The 23876-nt window shown below is 39.7% G+C and overlaps 1 protein-coding gene across 6 annotated transcripts in view; it reads right to left on the reverse strand.

Annotated features, from left to right (window-relative positions):
* The window catches only part of LOC122561635 (anoctamin-1-like), a 206812-nt gene extending 189345 nt beyond the window's left edge, over positions 1-17467 (reverse strand). For 2 of the 6 annotated variants that reach the window (XM_087999622.1, XM_087999624.1), the window contains exons 1-4: positions 17387-17463; positions 15437-15499; positions 12124-12317; positions 10766-11104 (exon numbers count right to left, since the gene is read on the reverse strand). In XM_087999622.1, the coding sequence (XP_087855748.1) occupies positions 10766-11104; positions 12124-12317; positions 15437-15499; positions 17387-17414 (624 nt within the window). In that variant the 5' untranslated portion in view covers positions 17415-17463. Of the gene's footprint in view, positions 1-10765; positions 11105-12123; positions 12318-15436; positions 15500-17386 lie in introns of all 6 variants that reach the window. The other 4 variants (XM_087999625.1, XM_043713573.2, XM_087999626.1 and 1 more) reach the window with 4 other exon arrangements.
* Between the last annotated feature and the right edge of the window lie 6409 nt (positions 17468-23876).

Genomic DNA, 23876 nt, shown 5'->3' on the forward strand with positions numbered 1-23876 from the left:
ACCTGACAAGAAGCACATATCACTCTACTAAAAGCATTTGTGCTGGCATGTGGAACTAGATTGGGTTGCGATATCTGGCCGGCATGGACGGGTTGGACCAAAGGGTCTGTTTCCATGCTGTACATCTCTATGACTCTAATACTCTATAAATAATCTTTGATATGTATCTTACATTCTTCCGTCGCCTCATAGGGAGTTTCTTCTGAGACGTTATATTGGACTTGAAACATTAACACTGTTTCTGTCTCCTGGGATGCTGCCAGTACTGCTGAGTTACTGCAGCACTTCCTTGTATATTACATGCTAATTCTTTCATTCAGTGGATGTTACACCATCCACTTAGTCATTATTCCGTTTTGCTACACTGCTACAATTCAACAACCAAGTGGGAGAGTCATTTGGACTTTAACTGATGGGATAAAACAGGCAATATCAATATAGCCACAACAACTTTATCACTTCGACCACAGCAGTTCAAGACAGTGGCCCACCAGCATCTTTTCAAGGATAACTAAGTAAGTGCAATAAATTTCAACCTGATCAATGATGTCCACATCCTGGAAAGTGAAATGGAACATAAAACTGGTACAACTCATCTCCTCGATGTGTTCTACCTCACTGCATTTAAACAATTCACATGTTTACAAGGATTAATGAGTGTGTTACAATAGAACAGAGCAGAGCATAGCGTTACAGGATGTTAACTAGATAATGTGAATGTGAAAGAAGATACCAGTGCAGCAGAGTTCCCTGGAAGCTTACAAAGTTACTTTGGTCTGTATAATGTGAAGCTTGATATTAAATTGTTGACATTTCCACATGGTGAACAAAACATACCAAATAATTATGAGCTTACTTTTTTTCGTCCTCAGTGAAGTTAAATAAGTTGGGCTTTAAGTATTCCTTTAAAAATGAATTTAAATGCATTAAATGAGCCCTTTTGTGGACTACAATCATCTGTCTATAAATAATAGGACATAGGAATCAATCTAGAAGTTTTAATTTATATTGCTAAAGAGAAGTTATAGGAAGGATATAATCAAGATGGAGAGGGTTCAGAAGAGACTTAACAGGATGTTGCTGGGTATGGAAGGTTTCAGTTATAAAGAAAGGCTGGATAGGCTGAGACTTTTTCACTGGGACGTGGGAGGTTGAGAGGTGACCTGACAGAAGTTTATAAAATAATGAAGGGTATAGATGGAGTAGATGGTAGTTGTCTTTTCCTTAGGATGGGGGATTTCAAGACTGGGGGCAGATTTTTAAGATGAGAGGAGCGAGTTTTAAAAAAAGACATAAATGACAAATTTTTAACACAGAGGGTGGTTCAAGTGTGGAATGAACTTCCTGAGGAAGTGGTGGTTGCAGGTACAATTACAATGTTTAAAAAACATTTGGATGGATACAAGAGTATGAAAGGTTTGGAGTGATATGGGCCAGGTGTAGGCAGGTGGGACTAGTTTAGTTTGGGATTATGTTCAGCATGGACTGTTAAGATGGAAGGGTCTATTTCTGTGCTGTGTGACTCTATGTTTCGAAGTGAAGGACCAGAGTGGCTTTGGGTGCATAAATCATTTAAAATGGCATGTTGAGAAAGTGTTAAATAAGGTATATGGAATCTGGGATTTATTAATAAAGACAGAGAGTACAAAAGCAAGGAAGTTACAGTGATCGTATATTTAAAAAATCACTGGTTTTGGGCACCACACTTTAGGATGAATATGAAGATGTTAGACAGATTACAGAAAAGAGTTGCAGGAGTGAATTCAGCAATAAGGAGAGGCAGTGGCATAATGGTGATGTCACTGCATTTGTAATCCAGTAGACCCTGACTAATGTTCTGAGGGCATGAGTTCAATCCCACTGAAGCAGATTATGAAATTTGAATTCAATAAAAAAAAGTATGGAATTAGCAGATTGGTGATCATGTAATCTTGGTAATTCCTTGTCATCATTGTTATTTGCCATAAAAATCTGCTGGTTCACTCATACACTTCAGGGAAGAAAACTTACCATCTGTACTTGATTTGGTTCACATGTGACTCATACTTATATCAATGTGGTTGCCTCTTAACTGTCCTCTGAAAAGGCTTAGCAAGCCATTCAGTTCAAGGGCAGTTAGACTAAACACAAATACTGGCCTTGCCAGTGACATCTATATCCCATACAAAAATATAAAACAAATTCCAAAGAAAAAGAGTAAAACTGGTGAAAGTGACAATCCTGATAAGTGGCTCATGCTAAAAATGTAGATTCTCCTGCTCCTCAGATGCTGCCTGACCTGCTGTGCTTTTCCAGCACCACACTCTCAACTCTGATTTCCAGCATCAGCAGTCTTCACTTTCTCCTGGTGAAAGTGACATTCTGGTTTGACTCACTTTGTTTACTTCAAAATGGTGTTTCAGTACATTCATTTCCAAGTGTAATCGATTGTTTCTCTGGGATGTGTATGTCCCTCGAACCACCATCGTTTACTGTGCTTAAGTTTACAGAAATCATAAGAGTGGAGAAGTAATCCTTTTATGCTTGGGAATTCAGAGGGAATGAGATATCCCTAATTGGAGGAGGAAAGGTACATGGATTTGATTGACTAGATGCTAAATTAGTGCAGGATCCCCATGCCAGCAATTGAATTGTGAAACAATATCTACAATAATGGCCCCAATGTTCACGTAGAAGCAGTGGGTGCAGGACATTAGTACATTCAGGGATCTGTCATTAGGATTTCTCACTCTGGATTCCTTTCATTGGTGTTATAGGAATGTTATTAATCTCGCACATCCAGAGTAAGCTAATGCTGAAGCAGGACAAAGACTCACCGAAATAAACATAAGCAAAATGATGTAGTGAAGAAAATAATTGTGAAGGGAGACTTAATAGGGTAATTGAAAATTATTAGGGATGTTGATAAAAAAAGACAAAGAAAATGGTTTCCATTGGTAAAAAGGTTGATAACTATAGGATTCAGATCTAATTACCAAACGAACCAGAGGGAAGATTAATTTTTTTTACATAAGTTGTTATGGTGTGACTACATTGCCTGAAAGATATTGACTTAACATTAGCTTTTGGAAGAGAGGCGGACAAAACTAGAAATGAATATTTGCAGGAGTTAGGGAAGGCCCTCAGTAGTGGGAAAAAAAGAGTTACTTTATGAAAAATACTGGTAAGTTGGATGGATTGGTTACATTCCGATGTCATATTTTGTTTGTTTAAATACAGGTGTGTCTTACAGAGTAGTGTGAGGTGACCATGCTTCCTGTTAATACTAATGAATGGAAATCTTAAATCAAATATAAAAAGTAACATTTAACTGAGGTCAAATGGATCAATGCTGTCACAAGAAGAAATGGTGAATTTCATGACGATATGGTCAGCTTCTTATTGGACTACAGTAACTTGTAGGCTTTTAGAGTCATAACGATATATAGCATGGAAACAAACCCTTCAGTTCAAATCATTCATGCCAACCAGCCATCCCAAATAAATTCAGTCCCACTTGCCACATATCCTTCTGAATCATTCCTATTCATATACCCATTCAGGTGCCTTTTAAATGTCATAATTGTACCAGCCTCTTGAAGAAGGATTACACCCGAAACATTGACTTCTCCAGCTCCCGATACTGTCTGGCTTGCTGCGTTCTCCCATCCTCCTACTTGTCTACCTTGGACTCCAGCATCTGCAGTTTTTTTTGTCTCTACCACTTCCTCTGGCAGCTCATTCTATACACGCACCACCCTCTGCATGAAAACGTTGCCCCTTAGGTGCCTTTTAAATCTTTCCTCTCTCACCTTAAACCTACGCCTTCCAGTTTTGGACTCCCCCACTCTGGGGAAAAGACCTTGTCTATTTATCCGATCCATGCTCCTCATGATTTTATAAACCTCTAAAAGGTCACCCCTCAACCTCTGATGATCTAGGTAAAATAACCCCAGCCTATTCAGCCTCTCCCAATAGCTCAAATCCTCCAACCCTGGCAACACCTTTGTAAATCTTTTCTGAACCTATTCAAGTTTCACAATATCCTTCCTAGAGCAGAGAGACCATAATTGCATGCAGTGTTCCAATACTGGCCTTACCAATGTCCTGTGCAGACACAACCTCCCTACTCCTGTACTCAATCCACTGACCAATAAAGGCAAGGATACCAAATTCCTTCTTCACTACCCTATCTACCTGGTGACTCCATTTCTCAAGGAACTACGAACCTGCACTCAAAGGTCCCTTTGTTGAGCAACACTCCCAATTAAGTGCATAAGTCCTGCCCTGATTTGCTTTTAGGAAGAGCTTTTCCGAAATGCAGGACCTCGCATTTATCTAAATTAAACTCCATCTGCCACTCCTCAGCATATTGGCCCATCTGATCAAGATTCTGAGGTAACCTTCATAGTTGTCCACTATACTCCTAATTTTGGCGTCATCAACCACAACTATGTTCACATCCAAATCATTTATATAAATGACAAAATGGACCCAGCACCAATTCTTGTGACACACCACTGGTCACAGGCCTCCCATCTGAAAAGCAACCCTTCACCATCACCCTCTGTTTACTATCTTTGAGCCAGTTCTTGGATTCATATAGCTAGCTCTTTCTCTATTCCATGTGACCTAACCTCATTATCTAGTCTACCATGAGGAATCTTGTTGAACGCCTAACTAAAGTCCTGATAAATCACGGCCATCAATCTACTCTCATCAATCTTCTTTGACACTTCAAAAAGCTCAATCAAGTTAGTGAGACATGATTTCCCACACACAAAGCCATATAAACGATCCCTAATCGGTTCTTGACTTTCCAAATACATGTAAATCCTGTCCCTCAGGATTCCCTCCAACAACTTACCCACCACCAATGTCAGGCTGACTGGTATAGTTCCCTGGCTTTTCCTCACCATTTTTCTTAAATAGTGGCACCACGTTAGCCAACCTCCAGCCTTCTAGCACCTTGCCTGTGGCTATTGATGATACATAGCAAGAGGCCCAACAATCTCTTCACCAAATTCTCGAAAGGTTCTAGGGTACACCTGAACAGGTCCCGGGATTTACCCACCTTTTCGTGTTTTAGAATGTCCAGCACCTCCTTCTCTGTAATATGGACATTTTTCAAGATATCACCATTTATTTCCCCATGTTCTGTATCTTCCATATCTTTCTCCACAATAAACTCTGATGCAAAATATTCATTTAGTGTCTCCTTCATCTCCTATGGTTCCACACATAGGTCACCTTGCTGATCTTTAAAGGGTCCTATTTTCTCCCTAGTTACACTCTTGTCCTTAATGTATTTATCAAATGCGTTTGGATTCTTTTTAACTCTTTTTGCCAAAGTTCTCTCATATCCACTTTTTGCCCTCCTGATTTCTGGCTTAAGTGTACTTCTACTGTCTTTATACTCTTCTAGGCAATCATTCAGTTTCTGCTGTCTGTACCTGATGTGGGCTTCCTTCTTCTTCTTGACCTCAATTTTTTCTAGTCATCCAGCATTCCCTACATGCATTGCCCTTCACCCTAACAGCAACATACCATCCCTGGATTATTGCTATCTCATTTCTGAAGGCTTCCAATTTTCCAGCCATCCCTTTACCTTCAAACATCCACCCCCAACCAACGTTTGAAAGTTTTGTCTAGTACCATCAAAATTGGCCTTCCTCCAACTTAGAACTCCAACTTTTGGATCCAGTCTATCTTTTTCCATCACTACATTAAAACTAGTAGAATTATGGTCACTGGCCCCAAAGTACTTCCCACTGACACCTCAGTCACCTGCCTTGCCTTATTTCCAAAGAGTAGATCAGGTTTTGCACCTTCGCTAGTAGGTACATCCACATACTGAATCAGAAAATTTTCTTGTACACACTTAACAAATTGCTCTCCATCTAAACCCTTAACAATATGGCAGTCCTAGTCCATGTTTGGAAAGTTAAAATCCACGACCATACCCATTCTATGATTCCTACAGAAAACCCAAATCTTATTACAAATCTGTTTCTCAATTTCCCACTATTGGGATGGGCTATAGTACAATCCCGATCAGGTGAGTATCCCTTTCTTATTTCTTAGTTCCACCCTAATAACTTTCCTGAACATATTCCCAGGAATATCCTCCCTAAATACAGCTGTAATGTTATCCCTAATCAAAAATGCCACTTCCCCTCCTCTCTTGCCCCCCTTTTGATCCTTCCTATAGCATCTATACCCTGAAATATTAAGCTGCCAGTCCTGTCCATCCCTGAGCCACATTTCTGTAAATGTTATGATATGCCAGTCTTATGTTTCGAACCATGCCCTGCCCTAATCTGTTAGGCTTCTTGCATTGAAATAAATGCAATTTAATTTATCAGTCCTACCTCATTCTCTGTTTTGTTCCTGCCTGTCCTGACTGTTTGACTTGCTCCTTTTCACAATTGTACCAGTCTCAGCCTGACCTCTTTCCTCACTATCTCCATGGGTCCCCCCACTTAGTAGTTTAAATTCTCCCGAGCAGCACTAGCAAATCTCCCTGCCATTATATTAGTCCCCTTCCAATTCAGGTGCAATGCATTCTTCTTACACAGGTCATTTCTACCCCAAATGACATTCCAATGATCAGTAAATGTGAATCCTTCTCCTTTGCACCAGCTCCTCAGCCACGCATTCATCTGCTCTACTCTCCTATTCCTACCCTCACCAGCTCACAGCATTGGGAGTAATCCCTACATTACTACCCTTGAGGACCTCCTTCTTAAATTTCGGCCTAACTTTATATATTGTGCCTTCAGAATCTCATCCTTTTCCCTTCCTATGTCATTAGTTTCAACTTGTACAATGACCTCCTGCTGGTCTTTCTCCCCTTTGAGAACATTCTGCGCCCACCCTGAGACATCCTTGATCCTGGCACCAAGGAGGCAACACACTATTCTGATTTCTCGTTGCCGGCTGCAGAAATATCTGTCTGTGCCTCTGACTACAGAGTCCCCTATCACAATCGATCACCTGGAAACTGTTGTATCTCTCGTTACACTGGAGCCAGTCTCAGTACCAGAAACTTGACAGTCCATGCTACATTCCCCTGAGATCAGGCCTGAAACATCCACTCTCCTGCGCCTCGAATGCTACCTGACCTGCTGTGCTTTTCCAATAACACACTCTCGGCTTTGATCTCCAGCATCTGCAGACCTCACTTTCTCCTACATTCCCCTGAGAGTCCATCATCCCCTACATTTTCCAAAAGAGCATTCTTGTTTGAGATGGGGATAGCCACAGGAGACTCCTGCACTTTGTGCCTCCCTTTCCTGCCTTTCCTGGAGGTCACCTACCTATCTGACTGTATCTTCAGTTTATATCCCTTCCTGCAACTGCCATCCATCATGCCCCCTTGCTCCTGTCAGTTCCTCATTGCTTCTAACTGATGATCCAATCAATCCATACAATCTGATGGAATTCACAACCAAACATACTTCCTGAAGACGTAATCATCAGTAAAATGGAAACTCTCCTTAATCTCCCACATCCAACTGGAAGTGCACATCACTCTACTAAAGAGTCCAAATGTAGTGCTGGAAAAGTGCAGCTGATCAGGCAACATCCAAGAAGCAGGAAAGTCGGCATTTCGAGCATAATGTCTTCAACAGGAATGAGGGAGTGGCCCAAGGGGTTGAGAGATAAATGGGAGGGGGTGTGGCTGGGGGCAAGGTAGCTGGGAATGCAATAGGTAGATGAAGATGGGGGTGAAGGTGATAGGTTGGAGAGGAGGCCATCTTTGCACTTAACAATCTACAGACCCAGAAAATAGCACGGTCTTACTACTCCAGGCTAAGATAATACCTATATTTTATATTTTTAAAAATTTAATCAAGAGACAGGTCTCAATCACAACATGTAATAAAAAAACCCCACTCCTCACTCTGTAAACTTACAAAAGAAAACCAGTAAGGTTACGCTTTAAAAGCCTTACGCTTAGCTGCCTTCCTGCACTGAGCTTCCACGTACAGGTTTCTCCAAGCTCAGCTGTGAATTTCACTGTTTGTTTATTTTTCTTAGAACCAATTCCAATGTCCAGAAATATTTGAAAGCAGACAGCAGCTGTGCAGGTTACTGCTGGGTCAGTGTAGGTTTCTTTCTCCATCTGAATCACTGCCCATGTGGTCACTGTCTTTTGTGTGTCTTCCTCCCTTTTAAAGTGCCGTTGGCTTGATTTCTTTTTCTCCCAAAGTTCCAAAACAATGCAACAGCATATAAACCAGTAATTCCGAGAATTCAAGGAAGTCAGCTCCAAAACTGAAAATATCTCAAAAAAGGAGCAACTCTCACAGCCACAGCATTTTCCATCCTCCATCTTGGATTACCCAGAATCCTCTTCAAACTAGAAATTCACATTTTAACAGCTTGTTGACCATACGTGTTTGTTTCACAATGTATTAAAGCGAGAAATTGTAGAGATAGAATTTTTTAAACAAATTGGCTGAATTTACATGTGCACCCCATTATCATATTCTTCAACTCACCTATATACCGGTTCACTGAAACAAAAATAAAACAGTGCTGCCCCTATTATAGTCTCAAACTGAAATTAAATCATAATATTTATTATAGAAACTCAGCTGTACTCAGGAAACTTGCATTAAACAGAAAGACATCACATGACAATCTTTTTTTATTCATTCATGAGATGTGGACATCATTGGCTAGGCCAGCATTCGTTGCCCGTCCTTTATTGCCCAGAGGGCAGTTAAGAGCCAGCCATGTTGCTGAGAATCCGGAGACACATGTAGGCCAGACCAAGTGGGGACAGCAGTTTCCTTCTCTAAAGGACATGAGTGAAGCATGTTTTTTCTGACAATTGACAACTGACAACAGTTTCATAGTCATCATGAGACCAGCACATTAACTGGATCTCTGGATCAATAGTCTATGAATAAGACATTCAACAACACTCAACTTCAAAATTCATAATAAATTATTATTCCCGATATGTTGTCTAAGGTGTGTCTGAGATTGCACTCTTTCGAAAGTGGGATGTGATATTACTGGAACGCAAATGAGACAGTTACTGGAAGTATGTGACATATGCATAACCTTCTGTGTATTATAGATAGATTTAATGTTGTATGGTGATGACAACCACTAACTAAAGTTACGCATGCTCAGGTCAGAGGAAGATGGGTGTGAAAAATGCACGGTTCACAAATGTCACATGTAGCAGTCTCAACCATTTGGCAGGGGAGTTTTCCTCATTATTAATCAGTTGTTTTGTTTATTCTTCAGATGTAAAATGCTTTAGCAGTACTTAAACTCAACATACTGAGGTCATGGCTACTGTTATTCCATGCTCTTTCACATCCAAATCATTGTTTTTGTTCTTTAGATTTTCAAAGGAATTGAATTACCGTCCCTGCCAAAAGTGGAATCATGAACTAAACTCACAAAATAATTGTGAACTGCACATATTTGTCACTGAGGCACATATAATAAAGCCATCTCACTCCATATAGACTGCTGGAGACCTAAATCCTAAGAAGAATGACAAAGTTGCTTTTATGAATCATGAAGCACTATCTGGAGCCTACTCTTCAGTCGGACACTGTTGAAAGTGACTCAGTGGTCTTAAGAATACTAGCAAGGTCATAGCATTCTTTGAAAGTTCAATCCACTCATCTGTGGAATGATAGGTTGTGCATCCTTGTATATGAATTCCCATATGATCTTTTACTCATCTAAATTGTCTAATCACAACAAGGCTTTGAGTGGATGTAAAGAAATTATGTTGGGCAAAGGAAATGAAAAGGAACATGTGTCAAGCTGCCAATATCTTGGTCATCCCAATAACATTCTAGTGGTGATAATCGAGGCCAGAATTTAGTTACTTCTTTCTCAGCCAGCAACAGTGCTTAGTGAGGGAAGGTCAAAGAGATTAAATGGAAAATTAGTACAAATACACTTGCAAATGAAACACTCACAAAAGATCTATAATTGCAGGCAGCTTTCTTTGTATAAAATGACTTATCTTCATTACTATTGCAATATTTGTTAAAATATGTATTAACCACCACCCTGACTTGGAAATATGTTGCCACTCCTTCACTGTCACTGTATCAAAATCCTAGAATTCCTTCTCTAATAATATTGTCGGTGTACCTGCAAGAATTGGACTGCTGTGGTTCAAGAAGGCAGCTCACCGTAACAAAGTTAACAAGGGATCAGCAACAAATCGTGGCCTAGCTAGTGACACCAGCATCTCATGAATGAATTTTTTTAAAAGCATTAACAATAGCATCAAGTTCCACCTATACAGATTCTTTTTAAACAGTGAAGCATCCAAAGACTCTTCACAAGATCATAGTTAGACAACTGACATTAGCCAAAGCAAAGATATTTGGGCAGGTGACCAATAACTTGTTCAGTAAAACGATCAAATAAAAGTGAAATACAACAGATGCTGGAAATCTTAAAGGACCACAAAATGATAGAGAAACTCTGCAGGTCTGACAGTATCTGTAGAAAAAGAAACCAACACTCTGAAGAAGTCATTCAGTCGTAGATATTGGTCTTGAAATATTACCTCTGTTTCTTTCTCTACAATGATGTCAGACCTGCTGGGTGTCTACAATACTTTGTGTGTTTGTTTCAGTGAAGCCTTACCATTATATAATTATTTGAAAGTCTTTAAAATTTATTCCAACATTTTTCTTTGTAAAATTACCACAGAATACTCAGCGGCATGTCACAATTTCCTAAAGTTAAGAGGTGATAAATTGTAGATTTTTAAGACAGTCTGTTCACTCACCTCCTTGTCTTTCTCAATCTCAAGTCCATTCTCCATGAGATTCTTCTCAAACTCCTCTCTGCGAGCTCTCCTTTCCTCTTCCACAGATTCATGAGGATTTCCAACATCCAGCACAACTTCTTGCTGACGCCCTGGTAGCTGTTTGTGAGCTTTACTTCTGTGAGGCTTTGTTGCAGTGCCATTTGGGACAATGGCTCCAGAACTCTGAGTGGTGGACTGAGAAGCAACCTTTCTGTTTTGATAAACTAAAACATAGTCTATCTTCCTTTTGCCATCACTGAAATACAAGCCTTTCTTAGTGTCTCCCTCTTCATTCTCTTCAAAGTAGTTGTTAATGACCTAAGGAAAGGACAAAATGTATTGAGTTGTCTAAAGTAGCACATCCCATTTTTATGACTGTTACATTGTTATATGTTACAAAATCTAAGCAAACCAACATCATGGCAGACTACAGTCTTATTTCTGTTGCACTTTACTTCACAAGCAATAATTTTCCAAAATTATGTTTCAGTGACCAGAATACCGGTAACTATTCTATAACCTGGTGAAGTTTTAGATCAGAAACATCTAATCTTATGGTTACAATCCATAAACAGATTTTCTTTGAGACAAGAGGATGAAATTGGGCATTGGCAGGATGAAAAATGGTTTGTAATGTGTTGGCCATTCATTATAACCCAAATAGTTCTGCTGCAAGCAATGTTAGTGAACTAAGTATGGGAAATATAACAAAGCAGACTGGAAAGACAATTGTATCTTTTTTATACTTCATCGAATTAATTACTGCAACCAAATTGGACCACAGGTGTAGTCCAAATGTTTTTATGGTATTCTCCACAATAAAAGTTGATTGTTCAATTTAATACTGATTAACAGTCAATATCAAATGCTAGAAAGGAACTGAATGAACAATATATAGAGCTGTGACTGGCCTGACCTGAAATTATTAAAGCAAATGCTGTGCTGAGATATCCAATGGATGACCAAGAGGAATCACAATATCCATGAGTCAGGTTCAAAAACATTTGTTAAAAAAAATTTAAAGGTTGTTGGCACAGAAAGGTTCACTATTCATCTTTGGCAAAGCAAATATTCTCCAGTTGTTTCCAGCACCAGTGCAAAGTAACTGATGTGCTTTCTGTTAGTTGTGTTTGTGGTGCAAAAACAAGCAAAATGGTAAAGCACCCAAAGATACAAGGAGCCAACCACGAAAGGCATTCTGGTTTACGTGTTCCATGTGATGCTCAGCCCCACTAACTATTGAGCCAAAGGGATGCAATCTTCTAGTGAGGGTCACCAAGCACAAAGCCTGGTCGCAAGCCTTTGTTTTAGTCAGATTCACACATGCAATCACTTACCAGTGAGCTTTCCAACTCCTCCTTACTGTGTGAGGCTGAGGTCGCACTTTCTGAAGCATCACTGGCCAAGCTGAAATTTGCCCTTGGGGAACATCGTGGAACTGTAAGATATTTCTCAAATTCTTTAGTTCTAGCCCTTGCTGTTGCCTCTCTGGGTTCTGGGTATGCCTGGTGCGAGAGGATTATCGGTGTACCTGCCAGTAAGAAAGTACAAATACCTCTTTTTAAAAAACATTGCACTTGCAACATTTTTTTTGAGAGAAACAATGTGTTACATAGACAGAAAATGTAAAAGCTTGTTCTCTATCAACCACATTACACCTCACACACTTTATCAGATCAAATATTTTGTATGGACTAAGCTACTCAACTGCAAGATTGGAGAGATTTAAAAAGAAACTATTTTTAAAAGTAGGTCATTTCTTCCATTAAGAATACAAAGTAGGTTACATAAAATCTGAGAATGTTCTAGATCAGGTATATGTCTGAGTTTGTTTCTGCATTCTCCACTACAAAGACTAACCACTGTATCTTCACCAATTCAATGTATTTAATAATTATCTTTTCAAACAACTAATTGATGTTTTAAAGATCTTTGGAATTCTGTTTCTTTAATAACTTGTGTCAGAAGAACTTTTCTATAATTATCCCCCATGTAAAGCAACTTCTGTCTTGGCATAATGCTTCTCTATCTGAGCCAGAAGATTAAGCATTTCAGTTTCACTTTAATACAGTACACAGGTAACATTTCAAGGCTGAAGAGCCATCTTTCAGCTAAAGTGCTAACTGAAGATCTTCTCCAGCATCACAGATGGATATTAAAGATCCCATAAAACTACATGAAATAAAGCATGTACATATACCTGCTATACTATCCAATTGCCAGCACTCTCACCTCTGAGTTACAAGGTTCTAGGTTCAAGTCTCAGTTCAGGACGTAAGCACAAAGTCCATGCTTCACATTCTGAGACAATCTAGAACTAGAGGGCATCATTTCAGAGAAAGGGGTTGCCCATTTAAGACAAAGATGAGAAGGGATTACTTCTCTCAGAGGGTCAGCCTATGAAATTCTTCACTGCAGAGAGCTGTCAACGCTGCGTTGTGAAGTATATTCAAGCTTGAGATAGTCAGATTTTAAACCAGTAAGGGAATCGAGGGTTATAGGGAAAGACAGGAAAGTGGAGTTGAGGGTCATCAGATCAGCCATGATCTCATTGAATGACAGAACTAACTTGTTAGGCTGAATGGTCTACTTCTGCCCTTATGTCTTTGTGATCTAATGGCTGTCTGTCCAGAGCAGCACCATCAGAAACACTACCTTTGAATCTCAGACCTCATCTGCCAGATTCCCTGTCACTACTTCATAGAGGTCAAAATGGCCAATATTTATTCCACAATCATCGCCACAAAAATTCTCTGATCTATCACCACACTCTTATTTGCAGGGATTTGCTGTGGGAAAATACATTGCCACATTTCTATGTGACAATACTGTGTGGTGGTGGTTTGCTTATCATCTTTCCTCTTCAGTTGCCTGTTGATTGTTAACTTTACAGAACAATCATCAATATGACGGGAGGAAAGAATATTGTCTTCCACATGCGTGCTTTAATGAAAAATAATTCTTATTCCTGAAGGATCATCTACCTGCAAAGCACTTGGCCCTTAAGGTTCTAGCTCTCCCTCATCAACATCAAAGATTCATTAGTTCTGTCACTGGTCATGGCTCATAATCCTGAGAATGCAGAACATTTACCTACACCTGGTGCATCTAATGAAAGGACAAAGATGTTTCCAGATATTTCAAATAGCCCTGGTGCTCATAAGAGTGACAGCCCTTCTAAAGCATTTCATTAACTGTAAAGTGATTTGACACTTCTATTGATTACAAAAAGCATGATGTAAATGTAAATCATTTTCTTTTTCTCCCAAAAGGAAATGTTATTTTGTCAATGCTGTGCCACAAATTTCCTCACTTCAAAACTTGATGTGATATACAGACGCTTTACTATGCCAGCTTCAACTGCCCCAAATGAATATCAATCCAATCATACCAACTGTAATACACAGCATGACAGCCTGCATTATTTAATTAAAATATTTTCCACATAAACAGCAGTTGATTATTTCAAGTATCTCAGTCACTCTTCAATATAGGACATATACAACCTAAGAAACATTTTCTCATAACTCGTGTTTTTAAATGCCCTTGTTTCCTTGCTATTATCACTGCCTTCATCTTTCCCCCATCCAACGGTGTTAGTTTATTGGTGGAAATATGGTTTCACTGTTGTGGAGTTTCCTCCTGACCACCATTAAATATGGATGTAGCCAACAGAAAGCAACTATTAGATTACCAATTGCAAAGGAAATCTTGATGAACCTAGTCATGTTTTACATTCTCAAGCATGCCTGGATGCCTGCATATAACAGGGGATCACGAGACAGAATAAAAAAAAATCAAAGAACTACAGATGCTAAACAAACAAAAACAGAAATTGCTGGAGACACTCATCAGGTATCTGTGGAGAGAAAAGAGAATCAGCATTTATAGTTCAGTAACCCTTCTCCAGAACACTCTGAAGAAGGGTCACTGGACTTGAAAAGCTAACTCTTGTTCCCACCCAGGTGTCAGGTCTGCTGAGTTTCTCCAGCAATTTCTGTTTTTGATTTCAGCATGAGGGTGAAACCTGCTCAAAATTCTTTCCCCAAACCCAGAGTGGTGAATGGCCCCTACTAGCACTCCTACGGAAATTAGCTTACTCAGGACAGATTGAGGATCAAGGCGGAGACATTCCTGCACCTTGTAGCTCGGCTATAAGCTATATTGGAAAACAGTGGCATTAGAGAGGAGAGACAGGAATTTCCAGCCTTCTGCGATGGTGTTGCTGCTGCAGTCTTGGAGCAGGCAATGTAAAAGGATTACAAGGCTATCTGCTTGCTGAGGGATTACAAAGATCTTTTTATAGTCTTGTCCTTTACCACATGCATTTTATGAAAGCACAACAGTGTGTAATGTTCCTCATTATCAAGTCTATATAACTTTTGCAAGCATCAAAACATTGTAAGCAGTTCAAAACAGTAAAAAAAAAGCCAAATAAGAAATCTAAACAACATCAGGATATAAGGTATTTGTTAATTAGATGAGAATTACATTGCAATAAATTTGACTAAACAAGGGAACTAAAAGGATGACATAATCACAGTGCAAACTAAGTGAATCATAAACAAAGTGAAACATTGAAACATTCTAAATGGAGACAGGGTCAGGATGAAGGCAATAGATGGTACATGGGGTTAGTGCTTGCTTCACCTCTGTGTCCTGGTTCAGGCTCCAGTTCACCTTGAAAAGAATGAAGTCTCCTTTTCTCCGCTACTAAAAAGGTTTGAAGAGTATCTGTCAGTTTGGTTGAATTTTTTTCTTTAAACAACACAAATGCTTAATACTGATACATTTGCAACAGTAGCTAAATTTGTGAATTGTTGGTTTACTTAAAGTCCTTATAAAGCTCCTTGCTTCTATTTGAAACGCCAGACTTCACATTTCATTGTTGACATCAGGGAATTGGCTCAAAGGTGCATCTGCAGAACGTCAATCGGTGTTTATATTTCAGCAATGGCAGCAGTGAAGGCTATGTAGCACAACTGCAGTGCCATGACACTGTGCACCCAGCCCTTATACTGTGGCTTTGCTCACAACTAAGTTCTGAATCCAGCCCATGATACCTTCTGAAGCCTAATATCCCAAATGTAGGAAAAGTGAGATCCCACAGCCAGTAATTAGGTTAATGAACAGCTCGTCTGCTCTAGTTGTTGCTTGAGGGATGAATATCAGTCAAAGATACAACTGGTTCATCTTCACATGGTGCTAAGGGATCAATTATGTGTGCCCAACGTGTTTGGTCTAATGTCTGATGTTGATAGCAGTATTTCTAATAGTATCACACTCCTTACACACTATGCTGGAGTACTGGCCTGGCTGATCTGCTCACCTCTCTAAAGGAGAAAGTGAGGTCTGCAGATGCTGGAGATCAGAGATGGAAATGTGTTGCTGGAAAAGCGCAGCTTTTCTGAAGAAGGGCTAATGCCCGAAACGTCGATTCTCCTGTTCCCTAGATGCTGCCTGACCTGCTGCGCTTTTCCAGCAACACATTTCCATCTCACCTCTCTAAAGCACAGCTTAAACCCTCCCTAGGGTCAAAGGTGACAATAGTACTAATCAAACCATTTCTGACATGCAGCATCACTTATATTACAATTCCATCACCAGTTTGAATAGTCAATTCTGTTACTAACAGGTCAACATCTGATCTGAACACACCTCAGAATGATTCTTGCATTCACTTTCACTGCTTTCAATTTTAACATATTCAGTTAATTCATTTTTCATGTAAATCCAAAAGGGAGGAAATAAGAGTGCCTATTTTCAGACATCTCTCCACATTCATTGGGGGCTCAGTTTTGACTGGTTTGGCCAGGTGACTAGTGTATTAATGCAATCCAAAGCATACAGCAATTCATTCCTTATATCAACTCTAGCATTTCAAGGAGGTCCTATTCCCCCTATTCATCCTAACCTTATGGAGTGAGTGATTACACTCAAACTAATTTTCTCTCTCTCTCTCTGTCTGATGCTTAGGCTCCATATCGCCTATACATGGATTGATCACACAGACCTATACGTAGACTGCCTCCATCCCTCACCTCCCCACATTATGAAAATCAAGTAACTCATTCACTGAGCTAATAAATCGACTCGAGAATTCAATATGAAATTTGCAAGCCCGTCACTGAAAAGTAGGACGCTTCAACTGTAAACTCAGCATATTGTTCACCTTGCTATAAACTCCTGGCAGTCAACCGATTAATTGCAAGTACTGTATTTTACTGGAGTCAGTTTGGTGTTTAGTGTTATGCTAACGGAAATACCAGAAACGGATTACTGCCATTCAGGCGGTCAGACCGTCAGAAGACCCCGAAATCAGTGAATCACCTACGATATTTATGATATTTAAGTCTATTCATTTTACAATCTGATCTGTACTAAAGACGCAGAATTTCGTTGAGAAATTTAAAAGGTTTCTACTCAATCTATTAGCCTCCCTTAATTAGTTTTGACTCAGCGTTGATTAATCTCTGCAAACAACTATTCGAGTTGTTCGTTTTCCCGAATGTTTCTCACAATCTCAACGCCCCACCACCCATAACTAACCATCCTTATTGTTGTTTGGTCTTTGACAATGAATGTAGAAGGGACACTTACCTGGTGCTGGTCGGCCGTGATCTGCCATGTTAGGACAAGGGGCAGGTTGTGTGGAGTTGATCTGACAAGGGGACTAATCTGTCTCCCTGTGTATGTTATGTGTGTGTGTGTGTGCTGTCTGTGCACTGGCTTAATCTGCAACAGGCTTTAGAAGCTAGTGTTGTGCCAGAGACCGAAACATAAATGGCAAACCTTCCATTTCATTCATCGGCGAAAATTAAAGCAACGCTAAAGGGGATATGCTTTTCAGAGGGACATGGATCCTTTTACATTGGAGCCAGGCCATTCAGCGGTGAGAGAAAAAAAAAACTCATTCTCACCACCGAAATCTGTCGTCCTCTCCTTGAAAAATCCCATCAATCCTGATACAATGAAGACTTTCACATTTGAATTGGATAGATTCTTGTTAGAAAATGAAACCACGGAAACGAACCTCATGAAATTAAATGGAATGGTAGTGAACATCAATAATCATGTTGAATGGTCTGCTCCTGAGAAATTCAGATATTGTTTATCTGAACCCTAACTTCAATCACCGGGTACCCTAAACTTGCGTTGCCCTTCCTGAATAAAAAAAAGTCTATCAATCTCAGTCCTGACTATTTCAACTTTATGCTCAAAAAATACTCGAGGTCGCTTTTTATTATAGATTAGATAAAGATGGAAACATAACATAAATCTGTACTTTAAATCCCATATCCAGTTCGAATCATACCTATTTCTTACAAGAAAGACTTGATATAATTCTTTAATTTGTGTTGCAGAAAGATCAAGAAGCTTCATACAAAATGAATTAAACATACATTATTAGGGTTAATGAAGGGTATATCTGAAAAAAAGTACCTGTTTGATTTACACACCACATATAAAGGAGGCTTCATCACCTTGTCAATTGCTAAAACCTGATTCAAATTGATCTAATTCTTGCTGAAAAAGATACATATTTTGTAGAAGCTATTTGTCTGTCACTCATCAGGACAATTCACAAGAATACCAGCACAACAATTACATTGGGGTGCTAATTAAACCCTTAGTGATGTGATCAAAATGTAACTAATGTAATGCAATATGACAATGTCAACTGGCAATTATAGAATTAAATGACTCACACATTTGACGAAAATGTTACCAAATAAAATCGACTGAACCACATAAGGTGGTATTAGTAAGGTTTTTCAAAGTTAAATGAGAAAAAGATATATTTTAAAGGAGCATCTTAAATGAGGAAAACAAATAGAGAGCTGGAGCAGCCTGTGGGTAACACCACTTCATTGAATGGCCAGTCTAATGTTTATTTACCACTGAGAACAAAACTTGGACCCATGAAGCAGACCAATGCAAAATCGTAAATTATTTTGAACTTTATTTTCCTCGGCTGTATAAAATAGATATGCCCCAAACTTATATCCCAATCAAGGAAATAAAAGGTTCCAACTGATGGAAACCTGAAGTTCATATTTTGTTTTCTGTCAGCCCACATAAACTGATCCAGCAATCATTCCTCAGGATAGGTTGCCAAAAGGAAAGTCTTACTATTAAATACTTAAATTCCATTAAGGTGAATAAATGAAACAAACATTAAAGCATTTCAATTAGAGGAACACTATATTGGTGCTCATGTACAAGATGCTCTGAATTGCCATTGTTTGGAACTAAGGCTGCACTTGTTAAACTGGATGAATATTTGTTTTGAGTAATGACAAAAGCCTAATAGGCTTTGCTGGCTAGGCATTACTTGCATAATGTCATTGTTGATTATCATAATCATTACATACTTGAAAGCCAACTGTATTGCAGGCAGATAGCCATCATAATACCTTATCTGTACAAAGTGACATTCCGGGCAATGCATATTTCAGAGCAATTTGTAGTTTTAAATGCATGTATTATTTTACAGTCGCTAAATGCAATTGCTTATATTTGAATGGATTTTAACACCACAGTGCACATAGATGATCAATGTAAAACTCTTTAAATTGTAGAAAATGTTATCTGCAATTTAGATGTGTCAACAGTACTATAACACCCTCTATTACAGAATGCAGAGTGTATGTACTGTATTTAGCTAGCTTCCCTTCAGGGCTCAAGTATTAACAGAGGCTCCATTTTTTTCCCACAAAAAAGGACAAGAATGTGAGTGAATGGTAATCATTGAGCTTCAGACACTGCGGTATAAAAAGAATGGCTAAAAATATATCTATATTAATTCATTAACAGGGTGTGGGGACTGCTGGCTGAGCAATGGGGGCTGATTTATTACCCAGCCCTAATTGCTTTTGAGCAGCTGAGCTGCCTTCTGGTAGCACTACAGTCCATGTGGTGCAGATACACACAAAAAGATGTCAGGGAGGGAGAATATGTCATATAATCACTTTGCCTCCATGGTCATCTGTCTCCTGCAATGTCTCCTGTTCAGGATCTCTTTCTCACAATCTCTACTGTCTGAGTATGTATCACATATCAGAATGTAACATTGATATCAGCAATTGTTAAGAAGAGACTGTGAGGAATGCATAGAATGGTCTGTTCTAGTGAGAGCTGTACTCCAATATATAACAGAAAGACCTTGCATAAACTGAAAAGAGTCAGACAGCAGTCACTCACCGTTGAGGAGAAACGATCACAGTCCACAAACTATCGAAAGACACAAGGGACAAGTGCAGAATGGAACCACAAGTCATGAGCCTTGAGGAAACATAGACTAAACATCTCCAAGAAACTGGCTAAATAAAGAAAGGAAGGAAGAACTCATATTTATATCGTGGTTGCCATGAATGCAGGACATCCCAAAGTGTTGTTTAGCCAATGATGGCCCTTTGAAGTGCAGTCACTACTCGAGTACAGGAATGGCAGAAACTGATGCATGCACAGCAAGATCTTGCCATGCTACAGCAATGAGAGATAGTATGGAAAATAAAGAACATGAAAGCATGAGATGGATTAAAGCATGACGACCACTGGCAATCTGTGGTCTGTGGAAGGCAGGATGGAATAAGAATAGTGAAATGTTCTTACACCAATTAGCAGAGTAAGGTTAAGGCTGAAAGGTCACTATGGCGAGATGAGATAACACAAGTAATAAAGCAAATTTCTTTATTAAGTGTTATTATGACAGGATTGGGATCATAAATATTTGCGACATGACCTTAAAATATCTAATTAATAGTTAGTAGAGTCAGCTTGAGACAGGAGACTATTGTAATAGATGGAATAGCTAAATATCTATCATGACAGGTTAGTCTGGAATGTAACAGAGTTAGCAATAAATATCTAACCATGACATTAGAATAGCATTAAGTAGAATGTACAACTAAAGAGATAATGGGAACTAACATCACTGGTTTATTGTGTAGCTAGAGTGAGGTACTTTGATTAATATAGTTGGACATGCTGATAAGCTAACAGAAACATGATAAAAAAAAATATAAAAATCCACTGATCCTGATGTTCATGGGCAATCAAGAAGCTGCTTTCTCAGTGTCATGGTTTTTTGTTGCAAAAAAAGACCTACTTCTTGAAGAACTCTCTGCGTCTTCTGATGATTCTCTATATTTTCTCCACAACAAATTTGGCGCTGCAAGCAGGGTCATGCAGAGACACATCTGGACAGAGGGCGGCAGTAACAGGGTGCTTCTTGGTCCACTGGGGGCACTCCCAAGACTGACAGAATAAGGGTACCCAACAAAAAAAAGTTAGCATTTTTGCTGTGAATTTGGACTATATTCTGTTGGCTTGGAGTGGTCCTTGGGGACTTGAAGGTGCGGTAACCTGCCGGAGAGTCTCTCTCATCCAAGATTAAAAAGCGAGGGCTTAATTGCTGCTGAAGGAGACGCGGAGAATTGGTCAAGAACACTGCACAGTGGGGTAAGGAGTGAGTAAGAATAGAACGTAGCAATTGTCTGAGTAAAAAGTCCATGGTGGGGTATATAAGACCCGATAGATAGATGGGACAGAATAAGTAAGGGGAAATTGTTTTACTGGAAGCGCTGATCGACCTGTTTAGAAAGCCGGCAGATTGGTAGCGGATGATTAAAAGTAAAATAGTAGAGAATAGGCATAGTGTTATTGTGTTACTAGACGGTTAAATGTTTTAGATAAGGCCTGTAGGGTAATAGGATTTTTGGAAATGAAGAAAGGGTCTGTTTAAGTAATGCTTTGGCTGAGAGAGATTGATTTAAGTTCTTGTGTGCCTGTGAGTGAGTGAGTGAGTGAGTGAGTGAGTGAGTGAGTGAGTGAGTGACAGAGAGAGAGTGACAGAGAGAGAGAGAGAGAGAGAGAGAGAAGAAAGTTTAATCATTGTGATCTGATTTTATGCATAATTGTTTGTTGGTGGTTAAATGTTTGTGTTTTGTTTCCCTGGAGCTTGAGATCCAGGGGTATTTTGATTATATTTTGCACTGTAAGAATTTAAGATAGTTTCTTTTTGAGAGAGAAATTTCTCAAGAAACCGTTAGTGATTGGTGCATTTTGAAGTTGCAATGTTGGATTGGTTTAGGCTGAATGAATGAGAATAGGTTGTTTGTATTAACTAGCTGCAATTGAGGATGCTTAGGAATTGATGGATTGGTAAGGGACATTTGCAAGTTATAAAGTTAGGGATTGCCTATACTATTGACAAAGCACTACCGGACTTGAATGGTATGAGGAAGTGATTTATGAGAGCAAAGATAATACGTTAGCTGGACTGAAATATATCGTAGGATGGATAAAGAGACTGCAGTTGAGATACTGAGTAAGAAATTTCCAGTGGCAAGAAATGATATTGTAAAAATTTCTGAGAAATGGGAAAAAGGAACTAAGGATTTATTGACTAAATGGCCAACAGAAGGTACCTTTGATATACATATGTGCAATGAGTTGGAAGGACTAATTAAGAACAATAAGCCAAAAGATAAATCTAAAAATAGAAACCAAAAGAGGGATCAGGAGATGGAAATACTGAAGCTTTTCAGGAAAGAGAGTGAGGAACTGAAGGTAGCTTGTCAGGCCCCTGTGGTGACCAGGAAAGCTGCAAAAGAACAAGCTGAGCAGTTTCAGGAAACAGAAAAGCAGGAATCAGCCTCCGCTCCCCACCCCCCCCACATACCCAGATGTGGAGGAGTTGAATAGACCTCCTCCCTAGTCGAATGAAGAGACATTGAAGCAGTGTCCAGTAATAAAGGGAACAGTAGAAATAGAGGGACAGTTAGAATGGAATGGTAAGCGGAAGACAAAAATGAACTGAGGGAAAGAAGAGAAAGAGAGAAAAGGGACAGGCAGGATCAAATAGAAGCAATACAACGAGAGCAAGAAAAGCTGAAACATGAGATAAGTGTGCTGCGTGGGCTAAGGGAACAAAAAGCAATTGAGGAATACTCATTGCGATACGAAAGAAGGGCTGAAGAGAAGCAGTGAAGGTGACGCAGAGCAAGCAGAAAGGGATGATGAGAGACAAGGAAAGAACCTAACGAATGGGAGGAATTAGAAATAGCATTGAACTCAGAGCCCGATGGGAATTTATTGAGAAGTAGTGTTGGTAAAGGGAAAAAGGGCAAACAGGGAAGGATGCTACCGCTGCTTATAAAGGAGGGGAGAAACCGACAATACATTCCTTGGGGAACTCAGGATCTGGAAGGGCTGAAGAATGCGCTGCCCAGTTTACATGAGGGAGCAGGAAAATGGATCAGGGCTTTTGAAGATGAAACCACAGGGCAATTGCTAGCTATAGGAGACTTGAAGGTACTGCTGGTGAGGTTGGTAGGGCTCCCGAAGTTAAAGGAAATAATGGTCCCAGCCCATTTGAAAAATGTGGCAGACAATCCAATGATTGATGGGGTCGGATTTGATCAAGTGAGACAGAATGTACGGCAGGCCTGAAGAGACCGTTATCCACCCAAAATGGACCCCCAGGCTCTGAGAGGGGATCCACTGGGAGAAAGTGAAAACCCGGCTGCCTACTTGGAGAAACAGTTAAAGAAGTGGAGGCTGGAAACAGACCAAGACATAGAGACTAATCAGTTGCTGACCACAATGTTCTGACATTCCATCATTGAGGCAATGCCCTCCCAAGTCAGGTCAAGGCTGGAGGAGGTGGTGCGTCTGATATCATCAATGAGCCACCAGGAATTTAGAGATCATGTAGCTCATGCAGTTGAAAGGTTTCAAAAAGACAAAGAGAAACTGTCTGAACAGCAGGAGGAGGTGCAAAGGTGCAGGTGACGTATCTGAAGCAGGACAGATTTAAACAACAGCCTAAACAGAACCGCACTACCCCTAGGACAGGGACATAGGAATAGAGGACTAAGGTATACGATCAAAAATCAGGCTCAAGAGGGTCCAGAAATGATGTGCTGGGGATGCCATCAACCAGGATACTTTAGGAGGAATTGTGCTTATTGGACCAGGCCCTCTTTGCCCTACAGTGAACCTGGATGGCGGGAATCCCCAGTGGCTACTTCCCAGACATCTACAGGCCCAGCAGGACCTGTTAATCCATACGGGATGTGCTAGG

This window comes from Chiloscyllium plagiosum, unplaced genomic scaffold (genome assembly GCF_037043375.1).
Source record: "Chiloscyllium plagiosum isolate Xiang-an unplaced genomic scaffold, Cpla_swu_hap1 HiC_scaffold_23, whole genome shotgun sequence".
NCBI classification, from domain to species: domain Eukaryota; kingdom Metazoa; phylum Chordata; class Chondrichthyes; order Orectolobiformes; family Hemiscylliidae; genus Chiloscyllium; species Chiloscyllium plagiosum.